This window comes from Pundamilia nyererei, unplaced genomic scaffold, assembly GCF_000239375.1.
Source record: "Pundamilia nyererei isolate P.nyererei 1_Seehausen unplaced genomic scaffold, PunNye1.0 scaffold00592, whole genome shotgun sequence".
NCBI classification, from domain to species: Eukaryota; Metazoa; Chordata; class Actinopteri; order Cichliformes; family Cichlidae; genus Pundamilia; species Pundamilia nyererei.
Window position 1 is genome coordinate 84,048 of NW_005187993.1, and position 17,181 is coordinate 101,228.

Sequence of the window (17,181 nt, forward strand, 5' to 3'; positions counted from 1 at the left end):
AGACACACACACACACACACACACACATACTCACAGACACACACCTGTGAGTACTGTCTGATGGTGCAGATGTTTCCACACATCTGGGACCAACAGCAGTGTGAAGCTGTGGTCATGTGACTCGTTGCTCGTTTTGCCCGCTCTCCTGCAGGTGATGCCATCGTGACACTAAATGTGTTCGTGCTGCGTCGCTGTCGGGGTGACTGAACGCTGCGATGAACCGAGCTGCAGCTCTGCTTGCTTTGCTGCGACGCAGCTCGGTCAGATCATCCTGGTCTCTGCTTCCATTGCTGTGCTGATGATACACAGCTTCATCGCCTGTGCATGTGGAGCAGAGCTCTGGGCTGTGGGTGGAGTTCACTCCCCGACGTGGACCCAGAGGTTTGCAGCCTGAGAGCCGTGCTGGACTCGTCACTTTATTCCAGGCTTACATCACATCTGTCACCAGAGCAGCTTCCTTCCAGCTCATCTTTGGCCCTTTAGCACCGCCCGTCTGAGTTACAGCAGTGGATCATGTTCAGGAGCCCTGGAAGTCCAGAACTCCGCCCTCAGCTTCTAACATAAGGCTGGGAACATCTCGCCATCATAACATCCTGTGAGGTCACGCCTCGCTTACAGGATGCTTCTCCTAACTTCTCATAAGTCCATCTGGCCTCGTCCACACAGACGGCTTGACCCTCGGACGCCGTGGTCCTCAGTCACGACTCCGCTTTCTGTCCCTCACACCAACCTTCATACCTGTTTCAGGTGTAGCTCATGAACCAATCAGCCCCTGCAGGACAGAGCAGAGCTGTGAATATGAAGAGGCGCTTTAACCGAGTCCAGCAGGGGGCGCTGGAGAGTGAGCCTGTTGCTGTCTGTTAACCGTGTCCTGATAGGTTTACGGTCTCAGATGGGTCTGATTGGACAAAGTCGTCATGTGTGTGTCTGCAGTTCTGGCTGGTGTACTGGGACCAGTTAGGACTGTCACTGGGATTCTGAATATCAGCTGATGGGTGAGGTTCCTGCGCAGAAGGCCACGGCGGTCCAGCTGGCGACGATAACGTAAATCCTCGTATTGATCCTTAAATCGCTCCCCTGCAGTGCCAGCGGCTGCAGGTCGCTGCGGGCGCCGCCTCAGAGGCGAGCGTGCCGACAGCAGCTCCTCGCTCGTTTATTTTGCTTTCCATAATTGCTACATCTCTCTCGCAGTAAATGTCTCCCACATGATGGCTGCAATTACAAAAAAAAAGCTTTTTCAGACTGCAGCTGAAAGCGGCTCAGTGGATTCAGTTTCCCGCGCCGCTGTTTACATGGCCGCCGCTGTTTTGCCCGGCGTGCCTTCATTAGCATCCATTTGCAGGCTGTAAACAGATGGAACCACATCAGATCTCCCGTCTGCCGGGCCGTAGATCATGGAGCAGTTAAGTGGGCAAAAGTGGATCGTGGGTTTGTTTTCATTCGGATGTTTCCTGGTTCTTACTCTGGATTTAAAGTTTCCACGAGCTACGAGGTTTACACAGACCGGCCTTTGAAGCAAACGTGGGCGTCAGAGTGTGATGGATGTTCCTCCGCTGATGAGCGTGAACATCAGCGGTCGGGAGGGTCGGCGGCTCCTCCGGTCCGTCCATGAGATTATTTGATTTTATCAGGACAGGTCGTTGGGACAAAAGTGAATTCATGAAATATTTAGGCGTATGAATAAAGGGTAAAAAGTCCGGTTAAGCCCCGCCCCCAGCTCGCCCTGCCTGTCAGGTTCGATGCATCCCGCGTGGAGCCTTTGGGAGTGAATGATTTATGGATTTAGACGTTCTTCAGCATGAGTTTTGTGCTCGTGAGCTTTGGACAGTGTGAGCTGCTCTGCTTCGCTGTGAAGCTGAACGCTCGCTCGGTGGTTTGCAACATGCAGCACACACGTTACACGTACAGGACACGAGGCCGCTGTAATGTGTCTGTGTGTGGGAGAAAGTCCAGGGAGATCAATACGCCACAGAAAATAGATCTGTTCTAAAAAAAGCCTCTAAATTAAAAATAACAGTGAGATGTGTTATTTATATTTATCTAATAAAACAGATTTATTTGGCTCTGACATATTTTAACTTACTTCATTTATTATTGATTATTATTGTTAATATTATCTAATATGGTTAGTTGATTATTTATTTAAATACTCGTTCATCTTTGCTTTGTTCTTCTGCTTCGTGAGGCTGGTTTCGTTTGTCTCGTCAGCCTTTCGGCTCCGTTGCAGGAAACGGGAACATTTATTTAAAACAGAAATATAAAAACGAACATGTTTGAAGAGTTAAATGAAGAAATGCTGCATGGGTGTACAATAACACAAGATTAAATGCATAAATCTAAAAATAATAACTAGTTTTGGTAAAATGAAGGAAAAAATGCAGAAACAGACTCAGATTGTCACAGAAACACGAGTCATCCTGCATTTTATGTTTTCATCGTTTTGTGATGACCCTGACGCAGGTGTTGCTGCTGCGCTCTGACGGTGGCCCACCCGAGGACACGCTGTGTGAAACACGAGTGTCTGTTAACATTAACGACTCGTTAACTGATTCTGAGCTGAAAGAACAGAAAGTAGAGACGCTGTGAGGGTCAAAGTTCAATTTGTGGTGCAGGTGAATCCCACGACATCAGACTGGACCAAGTGGGTGGTTAAAGCGTGGATACTGAGCTCAGAGCAGACGCTTGTGTGGCTGCTGAGGGCTGGCGCAGGGAGACTGAACACAATTAAAGTTCAGTTAGTCTCCCATGTTGGTGTGTTTACCATACCTGACTGTAATCATAATCAGAGTGCCGGGATTTATCACCCGCTCTGCATGATAATGTCTTCGTTCTGGAACTGATTTCTCCTCCAGCTTCCAGCGAGGAGCTGGATGAACCTGACTGTAAGGCTGTATGTGAGGGAAACCAGCAGCCATCCCATAATCCCATTAAAGAAGAAGATGAGTCCACTGTAGAGCTGCTGCTTGGTCCACACAGCAGCTCCTCATCAGGATGGTCAGAGGTCATCATCCCAAACCTGGAAGTGATCGGGAAAGACGCTCGGCGCTGGTGGACGGCCTCTCGCTCGCCCATCTGTCTCACCGCCTCTCTGTTCGTCGAGCTTTGAAGGCGCATGATGATGATGATGATGGTTCCTCACTGTGCCTGGCCTGGATCACGGTGCAGGTTCATGTTCTCACTTACTTTGATGGAAAAATCAATCTGGTCTTAAGAGGTCAAGGGTCAATGCTGCCTAATCCTTGAATATGAGGAACAGCTGAGTTTGTGTTCAGGCCAGTGTGCTCAGTGATGTCACTAAAGATTTCTGACATCATAAAGGGCTTTTTGCATTTCTTTTTGGGCTTCTTAGCTGCACCGTCTGCTGGAGTCTCTGCAGGAACCAAAGCTCCACGCTCTCATTTCTTTCTTTTGATCTTATGAATGAATTTTGTCCACAAACAGGAAAAAGTTTTGTTTATTGAATAGTTTAAAGGTGCTGAAAGCTCACACAGATGGAGGAACAGGTGGGATTCATCAGCAGATCTATGAGAAGTGCTTAAATGAGATCGATGAACCTGAGTGGAACAAATCTGATGATGTGACATCAGCTGACAGTCCTTTCAGTTTATTCTCTTCATCATTTCTCTGTTTGAGTCCAGGCTGTGATGTAAATGGCCTCTGTTTGTATAGCTTTACTTGGTCCCTAAGGACCCCAAAACGCTTTGCACATTCAGTCATCCACCCATTCACACACTGGTGATGGCAGCTACATCGTAGCTACATCATAGCCACTGCCGCCACCGGGCCCTCTGACCACCCCCAGTAGGCAACGGGTGAAGTGTCTTGCCCAAGGACACAACGACCGAGACTGTCGGAGCCGGGGCTCGAACCGGCAACCTTCCGATTACAAGACGAACTCTCTCTCGTTCCCTTATAAACTCATATTTTGGCGTCTTGAAGTCCTCACGGACATCTTTACCTCCTCACGGTCTCTGTCTCTGCCCTCCTGTTGCTCGCCCTCGTCACCCCCCTCCCCCCGGAGGCCGACACTCACCGACCTTGTTTTTATGACTGCAGACCCTCCGGCCATGTATCTGTCATGCTGTCTGGGCAGCGTCCAGGTCCTGCAGAAAACATCCAGCTAAATATGGCTTTAATATCCTGACTACTGGAGGTGCGCTTGATTTATCCCAGCTGAAACCTAAACAGCCTCTGAAGTGGATACCTAACATGTAAGATCAGATAAATGAGCCCCTCCTCAGGCTGAAACCACCCACCTCTGGCAGCACCACGTTTTACTCCCCACTTCACTAAACAGAGCCTCACAGACTTTACCCTCCAGCCCGACCACCTACAGTCCTACAGCCTGGGAATTGAACCCTAACATTAGTGACTTGCTCATGTTGCTGCATTGCTCATGCTTCTGTTTGGGAAACGGTCTGATACTGCAGGAGCTGTCAGTTCTGAAGCACAGCCTCTGTAGCTTTGGCTGCTGTCCTGATTTATTGGCTTAAACAGGAAATGAAACTTTACCTTTGGGATGTTCGTACTCTTGGTGGAACTCAGAGATTTGGACTGCCAGGCTAAGCAGCCCTGCTCCCTTTACCTTGCCCTGCTTTGTAAAGCTACCCCCTGAGTGAGTACAAGCTTTGATCAAAGGAAACAGCTTCCACAGCCACGACGGACTGTAACTGAAACATTTAACTCCACTGTCTCTGGGTTTACACCGACTCTGGGGAAGAGAACTCAAACAACGCAGTATCTGCTCTGGCTGATGTCACTGCTCTGCTCCTCCACAGTAGCAGAGCCTCCGTCGGCGCCTTAACCTGTAATGGTTTGATCAGAAGAAATGCAAAGTTTCATCTCCTGTTAGTTTCAAGAATCCAGTTGTTGGATGCTTTTTGCCACAAACGTTCAGCACTAACAGCCAACGTACCGACGTCAGCCTCAATTACAGTAACTTTTCTGAACTTGTGATTTTTCGTACCTTTCTGCAGGACCCGTCCTGTCGTTGAATCTAACATCTCAGCAGCCAACAGTCACAACCAGCTTCTCCTGTGTTGGCAGAGACTCAGTTTGTGGGTCTTTTCATGAAAAAGGTTTGTGCAGGGAGACAAACAGTGATCTACAGCTGTTGGTGTGTTTTTGGTGAAGGACTGAGCTGAATCTTGGCAGGTTAAACAGACAGTGGTGCCTGTTGACAACTTGCTTGATGGAACATGATCCTGAACCCCGTCAAGTCTGAGTGATAACCAGACTTTTTACACATGTGAATCCTTTCTGGGACTCTTCCTCGCTCAGTTGTTCACTGACGATGACGATGAAGCAGCTCTGGGAAACTGAACCTCTGATGCTTTTAACGTGTTTCTCTTGGGAAGCGGAGCTCGGAGCCTTAACCCTGGATGGGAGGGATAAACTCTCCACGGTGTTGTCAGGCCAACCTTAAACAGCGCAGTTTTAATTACTCGCTCTGGCACTGAGCTACAAGAGTTTATCTTTTAATTCATTCCTTTGCTCCATTTTGTGGTTGAAATGCAGTGTTTCTGTCATCTTTAAAGCTCTGCTTGTCTTTGTTTGGACATGAGTTCCCCAAATAAGTTTTATTACTGTCTGGAAATTGTCAAATAATGCCATAAAAAATGCTGCAGAAGAAGTCGCTCTTCCAGTGAACATTCCTGGGAAACAGGCTGAGCTGAAGGTTGGAAGGATTAAAGGTGTGAGGACAGACGGAGAGCTTCCTCTGACATCACGTCAAACCTTCAGCATCTCCAGCTGCCAGGTGTTGGACATGAAGGTGAAATAAGAGATAATAATGTCAGAGTTTGTTCGTATTTATGAGTATATCTGTTTCTGGGATGGATGGATCAAAGCGTGGAGAGACCTGCAGGCCCTGATCTAGTTTACCTCAGAGAGCTACGCTCAGACACATTTATGAGAGAGGCTGTGTGAACTGAGTGGATTAAATAAGGCTGGAAAATACCTGAAAGTAGAGTCACAACGATGCTCGATCACTTTCTACAGAGTCTGATGTATGAAGCGGAAACAGCTGAAACCTGTTTCCGCTCATCTGTTTATGCAAAGTGCTGTTACATCACGCTTTTATGGTCATATCACATCACCTCGGTGACCAGGAGATAGCAAAGATGCAGGGAGAAAGTCTGAGAGAGCAGTGAGCAGGAAGTTTGTCCTGAGTTTGTTTCAGGATGAAATTCATTTAAAGTCTCGCCGCTCTCGAGGCTTCCTCCAGGTCACGCAGACCTGCCCGTCAGTTCCCAGATAACCCGGATAAGCCGCAGGCTGACAGCTGAACGCGGCTCGGGGGAAATATATTTCTGCTCTGGATGATCGGTGGGCTGATGTGATGAATGTGTGTGGAGGATTTCACTTTCCACCAGCTCAAAAAACCCCAGTTAATAGTTCCAGTAACAGCCAATCACGTCGAGCTTTTGTTGCTGTGTCCGTTACTGATGTCAGACTCTGTCAGGTAGGCTGTTTTGGTGTGTTTGGAACTTTTACGGATGTCTCCATGTTCATGTCTGTACGTACAGGAAGTGCATCGTCTTTTGTTTTCACTTACCTGATGAGACGAGCTCTGAGCGCGCTCCTGCTGTTGGTGTGAAGCGCCCGCTCAGGGCGTGGCCCGCTCCGAGGACAGCGGCAGGTGGGGAGCGTGACTGGATGGTACACCTGTCAGACTGTGGTGCAGCTGTCCTCAGGTGAGCTCGAGTAGACAGAAACCTGTCAGGAAGCAGAAAGCGAAGAGCTTGCAGAGGCTCGTGATCCTCATGATTGTGACTTTTTTACGTCTGAAGTGTCGGGTGACTGACCCCGGGCTTCACTGACCTGTGGCATCCAGGCGTTCACAGCGACGTCGGCTCTTTGTATCTTTGTGGTTCACCTGCTGATTGCAGGTCAGTTTGACCCTGCTGCTGAGGAGCTGTTGCAGCAGTCCTGCTGCTCAGTGTGAGAGGAACCCAACACGTGTGGCCACGCGCTCGGCTCACGAGCCGATCTGTGTGCTTCTGATGATGATGTTGGAGCTCCGCAGGTCTCTGGTTGATGATCACATGATCAGCTGTCCTCAGACTGAGGATGATGGTATTTCCACTCTAACTGGTCAGTGACCAGCTGGTCCATAGGCCTGTGTGACCTGTGAGGCTGAGATGACATGAAGCCCTGTGTTTTACACTCATCTTGTCTCACAGTCGTGTGTTATTTCCTACTAAACACCGAGTTTAAACTCTCAGCTTCTGAAGTGGAGCTAATGTTGCTTTGTGGAAACTGATCCTAGATTAACGGCTGGGTGTGAGTCTCTGCACGCTGTCAGACTCATGTACACGTTATTTCCCTTCCTGTAACGTTCCTCCGTGTTTTGTTTTTGAGTTTAACATCAGCCTGAGTTTGGAGATTTGACTCATTTCGATGTGAATACCAGATGGTTTGCTTCAGCTCGGTAAACAGACGTGATGCTCCTGTAGCTCGGTGACGTCAGCACAGCTTCGTGTGTCCTCTCAGGGGCTTTTAGGTGGTTTGGAAGACGCTCGCCCGTCCTCCTCCTCTGCTCCCAAACGTATCTTTTTAGCAGATAAATCGTGTGTCTCACGATGAATCGCTGTTATCAGAGGCAGCGCTGAGTCAGCAGGGAGAGCTCTCTGCTGCGAGTCCTGAGTAAGCGCACGTGTAGCTGCACGCTGCGGGCTTCGGTCGTAACTTCCTGCTCCGGAGGATGTTATCTGTCTGCTCCTGGGTGGTACATCACAGATTATGGAGAAAAACCGAACTGACTGGCTTAACAAGGACAACGCGACCCAGACGTGGGAGAACGCCGACCTTCATCCGTGCATTTACAGTAAAGACGACTGAGACAAGTGTTCTTCATTAAAACTCCTGTTTGTGTAAATCGGATGCAGCTGGACTTGTTACACAACGACGACATTTGATTGATTTTAATGATGAAATAATTCCTCCAGCTCCGAGCACAGAGAGCGTTTAGCCTCCAACGGGTCAGAGGGAGGTGTTTCCCTGCTCTCGTCTTCATGCGCAGAGGGCTGAACGCGACGGCGGCGTGGCTCGGCGTCCTGCTTCTCCTATGGCGCTCGCTCATATTTCCAGACGTGTTTTCAGGCTGCTTTTGGAAAAAGACGACAATCTTTCATATTTGTTGACAAAACATGACAACTCATACTCTAAATGATGTGTGTTGGCGTACGCTTAGACACGGGACCACCGTCTCAGACTCGAATGTTTCCATCTGTCAGGCTGTCGAGGACAAACCTGATGTCAAACTTTATCAAACACCAAGTGCTCTCAGGTGGACACAAGGACTCTTCATGTATGCTGAAGTTCATCATCATCATCATACTGTAGGGATCATGTATGATTGTGTGTTCTCTGAAGTTTGGACCAATCCTGATGAAACCCTGCAGAGGGCGCTGTCAGTGCCAGCGTCCATACAAACTACTGAAACTTTAAAGACGGCGTCAGAGTGGCGATAATTCATGTGACATCATCACGACATGAGACGCATTATGAAGCAGCCCATTGGGTGTTAAATGTTCAGCGTCTATAATTCATCATTGTTTATGTTGTTGTAATAAATGCTTCCTCTTTCATCGGTGTTGCCTGTTTTTCTTTCTCTGTGAGGTTCTGTGACTCATGAGAGGAACGCTGTGCTGACGAAACAGATGGAACGACGGTGATCGAATATATTTCTCACAGTTTTAGCGATCAATCAAGCTCTGCAGGCAAATCCCACCTGTGTGAAACGAAGAGTAATAAACTGAGACACAACGTCGTGTGAAGCAGTGCGGGATCATGGGAGTGGTTCACCAGTGTCATGCATCACAGTTCGTTGGTCCAGCTGGTCAGCGTGGGCACAGTCAAACCCACGGTCGCGGCGTTCGTAGATGAAGGGCAAAGTGTTTTCAGTCCACGAACATTAGTGTGATGATTTTAAACGTTAGTGTCTGCGCTCGTGGGTTTGCTGTCAGCGCTCTGACGGTATTTTACCTCAGCTTCATCAGCGACCTGCTGAGAAGTTCACCCGAATCAGTCGGAGGCTCACAACGAACCAGATGAGCAGGCGGGGACATTCCTGGGCTTTCCCAAGTATTTTTCTCAGGAAGCTGGAACAGTTTTGGAAAAATACTCTGATCTCAGTTCCTGGTGTTCTGCCTTCACTTAGACTTGAGAGCAGCTGCAGATGCAGAGCGGTGAAGTCGGTGTGTTGTGAAGCTCCTCGGTGTTTGTGAAGTGACTGACTGCTCTCTTTTATGCCGAGCGTCCCCCCTGGTTTGTCTCTGTCCCTGTAATTCCAGCAGTTTGTTCCCTTCAGTGATTGCGACCTCTCTGTGGCTGCTGACAGAGCGAGGGCCTGAGCACGTCTCTTTCTCTGTCCACAAAGACTCTTGAAACTCAATTAGAGGAGGAGTCGTTCCAGGCCCGCCGTCTCCTGACAGTAATAGCTCTTATCATCTGCGGGACACGGTGACAGATTTATTCCTCCGAATGAGACCCTCCTGCTTCTCTGTGTGTGTTTTGGAACCTTTGATTGGATCCCGGTGATGTTTGAAGATGATCGCAGCGAGTTAGAAACTCTGCTCCTCAGGTTTGGCGTTGCCAGGTTGGAGCTCGTCACTGCATTTAAACATGGAGGAGGTTTAGCAGCCTGAGCTGTTTCACTAATGAGGCTGAAGTAAACACAAACAGCTCTGAGGACACGCGTGTGTTATTGGTCATGTTATACTGTTTCATATGAACTGTAGACAGGCACAGAGGGGAGGGTGAGGTGAAGGAACGCCATCCAAATGAGCTGAAGGACGAGGACCAATGAATGGGCCTAATGTAGAATAGGTTCATTATCATAACCTCTGCTGCCAGATGTCAGCTACCTGCCAACAGGTGTGATCTGACACTGCAGACGTGGGAGTGCTGCACACCAAGAGAGGACAGTCTGCTTTTTTAAATGGCTGCTACGAGTTCATCAGCTGTTGTTTTTTGAATGTGTCAATGGAAAATTGTATTTAGTAGTCAGTATAATCTTTTAGTGATATAAGTTTGCATATGGTAGAATACTGCATGTAGTTATTTGTATTAGGAAATATTCAGCCATGTATACTTAGAGGCATATAATTAATTGTGTGTGATCACTAACAGGCTGCAGGCTTGGGGTGCACCCCAGGAATGCACCCCCACGTCCTGGGAGCACGAGAGAGCTTGTACCTGGTTTTATTGTTTTATGGCAGGATTAACGTAGTTACGTTTTGTTCTAGTCTAAGTGCTCTTTGTTTAGATGAACTGCAGGACTTCCTCACCGTGTTATCTAGGGTGAACCATCTAGGGTGAGGGGGAGGCTACCCTCTTCCTGACCAAGGATGTTTGACCCTTTGATCAGCAGTAACACACACACACACACACACACACACACACACACACACACACACACACACACACACTGAAGTATAAATAAAGACCGGGGCAGTTTCTTAGTGCGAGTCTCTGAGACTGCCCTTGCTAGCAAGAACTCTGTGTGTTTCTCTTCTCTGAGTCTTTACTGAAGAAGTGTTTTAGAATATTTTCCCTAACAGAATGAGTTATTAGATTATTAAGCTTTTAAAAGAAGAACTGTGTGTTTGCCACATTAGGGGCAAAGTTTCATTCAAGGCCTGAAGAAAACCCGACAGCCAAGGTCCCTGCTGAAAACCCCAACCAGTAGCTGAGGGTTGCTTGAGGGTGATTGCCTGTAGTTTGCATGGACTGAATAACAAAACTTTTACTTTGAAGGGCAGCGTTGTCCATGCGCAGGTGGTGTCACAGGTTACTTCCTGTAACGTTAGCGTCTTCCATGCAGACTACAGGAAGCAGCACGCTCTGAATGACGACCTCACATTGTGGCCGTCAGGAAGGCTGGTGTTTAACCCTCTGTGACCCGACCTACCTGTGCAAGAGTCTCTGGGTGTGGCTGAGGCTTAGATGCCATTGTCTACCTGACGAGGTGTGGAGGAAGGCGTGTCTCAGGTTGGCTGTGGAGACGCCACTTCTCGCTTTCATTCTCTCGTGTCAGTCTCCTCTAACCCCACCTACAGCTAACCCTGAGTGGGTGTTACCTGTACCCTGTATCTAAAATGATGTGATGTCAGTAGTTTACCTGCGTCCACGTCACACTGACACCAGACACAGCAGGTGATAAGAAAAGGCTTCTTCCAGAATCCACATCGAAGGTATGAATATCTTTTTGACATGTGAGATAACCTGAACCCCGACGTGATTTTTTATTGTCATCGTTTTCGTTGTGGCTCTAAGTGTCATTACGTGACATTTACATGCTGCCAAAGGCTTTGCACAGAAGAGAGAAGTAGAAGTTAGAAACATCTCGGAGTTGAGGACGTTTCACCGTCTTTAAAGGGAATAGTTGGATTGAGAGGCCGTTAATAAAGCATCTCAGTGATGTAGTTAAAGTTTGACTTGTTTTAATCACTTCCTGCTCTGTGACATTTGACTGAAGTGTGTTTTTTAAAGGACAGGTTGGCTTCTCAGTCTCCGTGACGCAGGAGAGTAAATGAGTCCTGACTGATCTGAGGTCAGGCGAACCTCGCGTGGTGTTCGTGTGTCGGCACATAGTGAGCGTTTAAAAGCACTCTGACTTCCTGATGCTCCCAGCGCGTCCTCTTGTTCTTCATTTACAGCGACAGCATTCTTATCGTCGGCCCCATTTCGCCGCTCGCTGCCGTACAGCTTGTTCCCTCTTCACGGTAATTGCCATCCATCGCTGAGCGGCCGAGCTGTTTATTTCTGAAGACACTTGTACCTCGAGTGCCTCCTTAGAGAAAATCGCCTCTCAGTCACGACGTGTTCAAGCCTCCGGTTCAGCTCGCCGTGAGCCTCTCGACAGTGAAGGACCGTTAACTGAGCTCTGATGAAGTAAACAGCAGCTTATTCAAACGACGGTCATTCAGGAAGTCAATCAGAGCTCAGATAGCTTTGTCTTAGTACTGCAGTGTACAGCAGGTACACCGGGTCAGCTTCTGATCAGCCAATCACAGGATTACAGGATATAAAGAGTTTACTCTCAAAGGTAACCTGGTCACAGTAGTCTGCAGTGTAACTCGGTCTGAGGAGGACGATGTCGGGTTCTGCACTTCATTTTCTCTGAGCTCTGCACAGATTTATGATGTTTATTCATCAGGTAATTATTTCCTAATTTTCTGACTGAGTCGTGACTCAGACGGAGGTCAGGAGGTTAGAGAGTCGCAGCCACGGCGCCCTTTGGCTCTCGCTGCCTGAATGTTGATGAACTCCTGACGTCAGCTGAGACACGGCGCGGTCATGACGGACAAAAACGAGTCGAGGAATTTTGTGATTTGTCACTTTCGGCTTCATTAATCATCCATCGTGACAGCTGTTTGGGTTTGAATCCAGGTCAGAGGGGTGTTTCCTCGCATCCTGGAAACACCTGGAAGACTTGGAATTACTTAAAGCTGCTTTCAAGGAAGGTTTATTATCTCCGTCCTTGAGTTTCCACCTGTTTGCCTTAGTCCTGACGCAGATGGTACAGGTACAGGTAAACCTGTCTGTGCTTCACAGCACCACAGAGCTTTAAATCTGGTATCCATGGTGATGCTGAGGGGTGGGTACACCTGCAGCGGCGTGTTTAATGTCAACCAGCAAAGACTGAAGGTCAAGCAGGAGGCAGAAGAACCAAGTAAAGCTGAGGTCAGAGGTCACAGGGACGTGAGTCCCTCCATCAGAGCGGCGCTTACAATCCTCGAAGCTTTGAAGATGGACGTGAGACCTGCTGTGATAGGCTGGAGGCCGAGCTGAAGATGTTCAGATGTTCAGTGAGCAGGATGGTAATGAGTCCATCAAAGGGACCAGCTGGTCAGGGAAGATGAAGATGGAGCTGCCAGCCAGGAGGAAAAGAGAAGAGCTCAGAGAAGATTCATGGATGTGGTGAAGGAGGAAATGCAGAGGGTTGGTGTGACAGAGGAGGATGCTGGGATAGTAGGAGGTGATCGACCGTGGCACCCCCTACAGGCAGCAGGAAGAAGACAGACGATTCTGCATAACGAACATTTTTACCAGTTTTCTAAGTCTTCTTGAAGAAAACGTGATGCTCATCATCCCATAATTTCCAGAATGAGCATCCTGTTTTCTTCAGTGTGACCGTAAACTCATCAGGAAAGTGTTTACTGAGCTCAGAGATCAGAGGCAGGAAGTTCATCGCAGCCGGCTTCCTCGGTGTCGGCTCGCTCAGCAAAACCTAAAACCTCAGGCCGAGGTAACGGCCTTCACCTCGCTCTGAGCGCGCTCACATAAAACAGGGTGGTTTACAGGTCATGTGAGCACCACCTCCTCCAATCAGAGACATGATCAGAATGTATGTGAGGTGAAGTCTGGAGACTAGGACAAGAGCTCAGATCCTTCCTGTCTCTCACCGTCTTCCTCTGGAGGAGGGCGGTTCTATGTGATTTAATTATTCGGGGTGTGTTTGCATGCTGCGCTGTTACTCTCCTGTGTGATTGTTCGGTCACTCGGTCAGAGGTCATAGGTCACGCTGTGATCGGGGAGCTTCCGCCCAGCAGCGGCTCGTTGCAGGTGCGTCTGCAGACGCAGCAACAGCTGCTCATTAAATCTTTATTTAACCCGGGAGGGCTGACAGAGGCCTGTGCTGCTTCACGCAGCCATGTGTGCACACTGGGAGCAAACCAGTGCAACCAGTGTAATCACAGTGCGAGCCCCACAGAGGGAAGAATGATCGACTTGGCTTCTGTCCATCCAGACGGACGTGTTTCTCCTTTCTGGTTGTGCTTTGCATCAAACCTGCTGAAGGCTTCCTCAGAAAGACCGCTGCAGATCTTCTGTACCAGAAGGAAAACCTCACCGAGACTCATATATGCGAGTAATCAAACACACGGAGCAGATGTGGGGTCACCTCCAGCTGTGGGAGGTGATTTGTATCAGGGTGACGTTTCGTACGCTCACATGAAGAGCTGAAAGAAGTTATTCAGTTAGAATCATGAATCATGGTTTCACAGTGACTGTAAGATCATTTTCATGGTTTGGTTAAATAATTAACAGTTGTTCTGATATCTTCTTACGGACCGAAGGGAACACAAGCTGCAGTGCCTCTGCCGTCCAGCAGAGGCAGCAGTGAGTCAGTCCCACAGACAGTTTCACAGACTGTTTGGTCTCCAGAGATCATTTCATAACACCTGTTTATAACTCACCTGTTTAAACTGTATGAAGGCTTGAAGTTTGCATTATTAGGGGCGTGGCCTCTGTGACTGACAGGTGGATGGTGACACAGGTGGCTGTAGCTGCTAGCTGTCTGCTAGCTTCACCTGAACTGGACCTCTGGACCTGTTTGTGCTGTTGGAGCCTTTTTAATGACATCATGTGACCAATAATATGGCTTCTATGAGGTTACTGTGGCAACAGAGCGTCTGAGAAGGCGGGGCTTGATCAGTGGGTGACAATTTTTAACTTGTGTTTATATGTGATATTTATGACCTGTTACCTGTGATGTTCCCAGAGTTTCTGAGTCGTCCTCAGCTAACACACCGGTCCGTGCGGTCGATTTAAACTCGTGTTTACGTCATGATGAGTCAGACGTGTAGAAGTACGTCCTCTGCGCCGCTCCAGCTGATTCCACAGCTTTCACATTATGTATTGAAACTGCAGTTTGGAAAGAAGGAGAAAGAACCTCTACATGAAAGCTTTTTATTCAGAGCTGAGAACGTGCCTGGTCTCCATCGCAGCCATGACGGCTCTGTATTAGACTCTGTGATTGCTAATCCACCAGGATTACACGAAGGCAACAGGAGTGACGAGGTCAGATGTCCCAGATGTCGCTGTGACCTCTGAGTGACCGTGTGGAGGAGGAATAAGTGAGGCTTTTTGTTGACTGTAATCAGAGTGGGCGGAGGACGTGATAGAGCTGAGGGAAAGTAATGTAAGGAAATAATCAGCGGCGAAGCCTCGGCGGCCTGCGCAGAGCAGCTCTGGGACATCTGGGAAAGTGTGAGAGGTGGATTTGATAAAGTCCAGGTACGCTGTGACGAATGAGAGCCTCGCAGATTGAATGTGAAACATGGACATGGTCTGGAGACGGAGACGCACAGGGCGGAGGTCTGTCAGAGACGATGCAGCTTTGACTGCACGTACAAACTGAGGCCTTCAGCTGAGCTGTCGGACTCGTTGCTGTGTTGTGGACACAGTCGGTCCTGAAAGGTTGTCTGACCCGTACGATCCTCAGCTGGTGCAGAGCTTCATGCTGGCTCTGTACAGTCGGCTTTGCGCTGGTGGAAATGTTGGCCTAACAGTTATTACGTCAGTGTAACCGTGTGTTTATCACACTACTGCCCCCCAAAATTAAAGGAACTTCAAATCTCACGCTGGATATCTACACTGATATATGAAGGTGATCAACCTACAGAGGCTGGATTCAATGATTCAATGATGCACTTAGTCCAGTCGATCAAAATGTCACTGCAGAAACTGAAAACGGTGCTCAGTAATACCTGATACCTGATGGGTGCCGAGCCTCTGGAGGTCTGTGCATCCTAGACCATCACTGACAACCAAACAGGTGATGCTGAAACGATGTTACATGCAGCATGAGGTTCTCCATGGCATCTCCACGCCCTTTCATGTCTTTAACATGTGGTCAGGGTGAACCTGCTCCCATCTGTGGAAAGCACCAGTGGTGGACCCACCAGGTCTGGTATTCTATGGCAAATCTAGTCAGGCTCCACGGTGCAGTGAGCACAGAGCCCACTACAGGATGTCTGGCTCTCAGGCCACTCTCAGTCTGTTTCTGATTGTGTGTGGTCAGACATTCACACCAGTGGCTGCTGGTGTGAATGTCTCTGACCACACAGGAGGTACTGGTCCTGCTAATGGTTCAAGGCCTCCCACGGCCCTGTCCAGCTCTCCTAGATTAACTGCCTGTCCTGGAATCTGCTCCATGCTCCTGAGACTGTGCTGGCAGACTCGGCAAACCCTCTGACAGTGGCCCGTCCTGGAGGAGTTGGACTACCTGTGCAACCTCTGCAGCTGAACAGCTGAACCTGATGAACGCCCTCTGCTGCTTATCTGACCAGAGCAACACCCCAGAAATGTGACATGATGTCAAATGTTAACTGGATTTACTACTGCATGAGTTCACAGCCTTTTTCAGTCTGTTCGGTTTTTCTAAAATAGTTTGTTCGTGAAAACAGACTATTATATATAAGTTATTATTATATATAAACATGAGGTATGATGAGACTTCCCTGTGCTTCAGTGCCTCTTACAGATTTCATTACGTCTTCTTGAATAAATCATTAACAGATATCTCAGGAATAAACCCGGTGTAGAGAGATGTGTGACCTCCCTGCTCTGAGGTCACTGCAGTCCTCTGATGGTGCTGCTGATGGTGCTGCTGCACACCTGACCTGAGCTGATTATCAGCACAGTGGAAAATATTTGATGAAAAGAGGAAGCTACTCAAAGAGAGGAGATGAGTTTGTGCAGACAGAGCAGCAGAGGGCGTTCACTTATTTTCACTGAGCTGAGACTTATTAATCAGGAAGGAGAAATATCATTTCACACAACCTGAACCTGCAGAGCTCTGATCGTTTTCCTCTGATAACCAAAAACAAGCAGAACTCCGTCCTGTTCCTCCGCCCAGCACACAGACCTCTGCCCTCCGCCTGTCTGATAAATCAGAAACACTCAGTTTAAACTTTATAAAACCACAAAAACACTCAAAGTTTCACTAAAAATAAAACATAACAATGACAAAGATGATGAATATGTGCCGTGATGTTTATCAAGCAGAGCTGAGAGCACGGACTCACTGTCCCCGCTGATCCTGAGCTAACGAGCTAACGAGGCTCAGTGTGTTGCAGCCTCTGATTGGCTCGTCAAAGGTGCTGATCACAAGCTGGAACGATGCTATTGATAGTATTGATCAGAGCTGTATGGTATTGCATGGCGTGTGTGTGTGTGAATGTAAGACGGTGTGTTTGCTCCAGCACTACGTGACTTGTTTAAAAGCAGCACCTGTGCAGGTGTTTGTAGAGCTTTGTGACAGTTTCTGATGATTTTGTGTTTTCTGAGTTTTTCAAAGTGTCACAAACCAGGACTGACACACACACACAGACACACACAGACACACACACACTGACACACACACACAGACACACACAGACACACACACAC

At 48.3% G+C, this 17,181-nt stretch overlaps 1 protein-coding gene across 1 annotated transcript in view; it reads right to left on the reverse strand.

Moving 5' to 3' along the window:
- The window catches only part of LOC102205238 (ribonuclease inhibitor-like), a 42,748-nt gene extending 42,279 nt beyond the window's left edge, over positions 1-469 (reverse strand). Inside the window, exon 1 of the mRNA XM_005754558.1 lies at positions 432-469. Within this exon, the coding sequence (XP_005754615.1) occupies positions 432-469 (38 nt within the window). The remainder of the gene's footprint in view (positions 1-431) is intronic.
- Between the last annotated feature and the right edge of the window lie 16,712 nt (positions 470-17,181).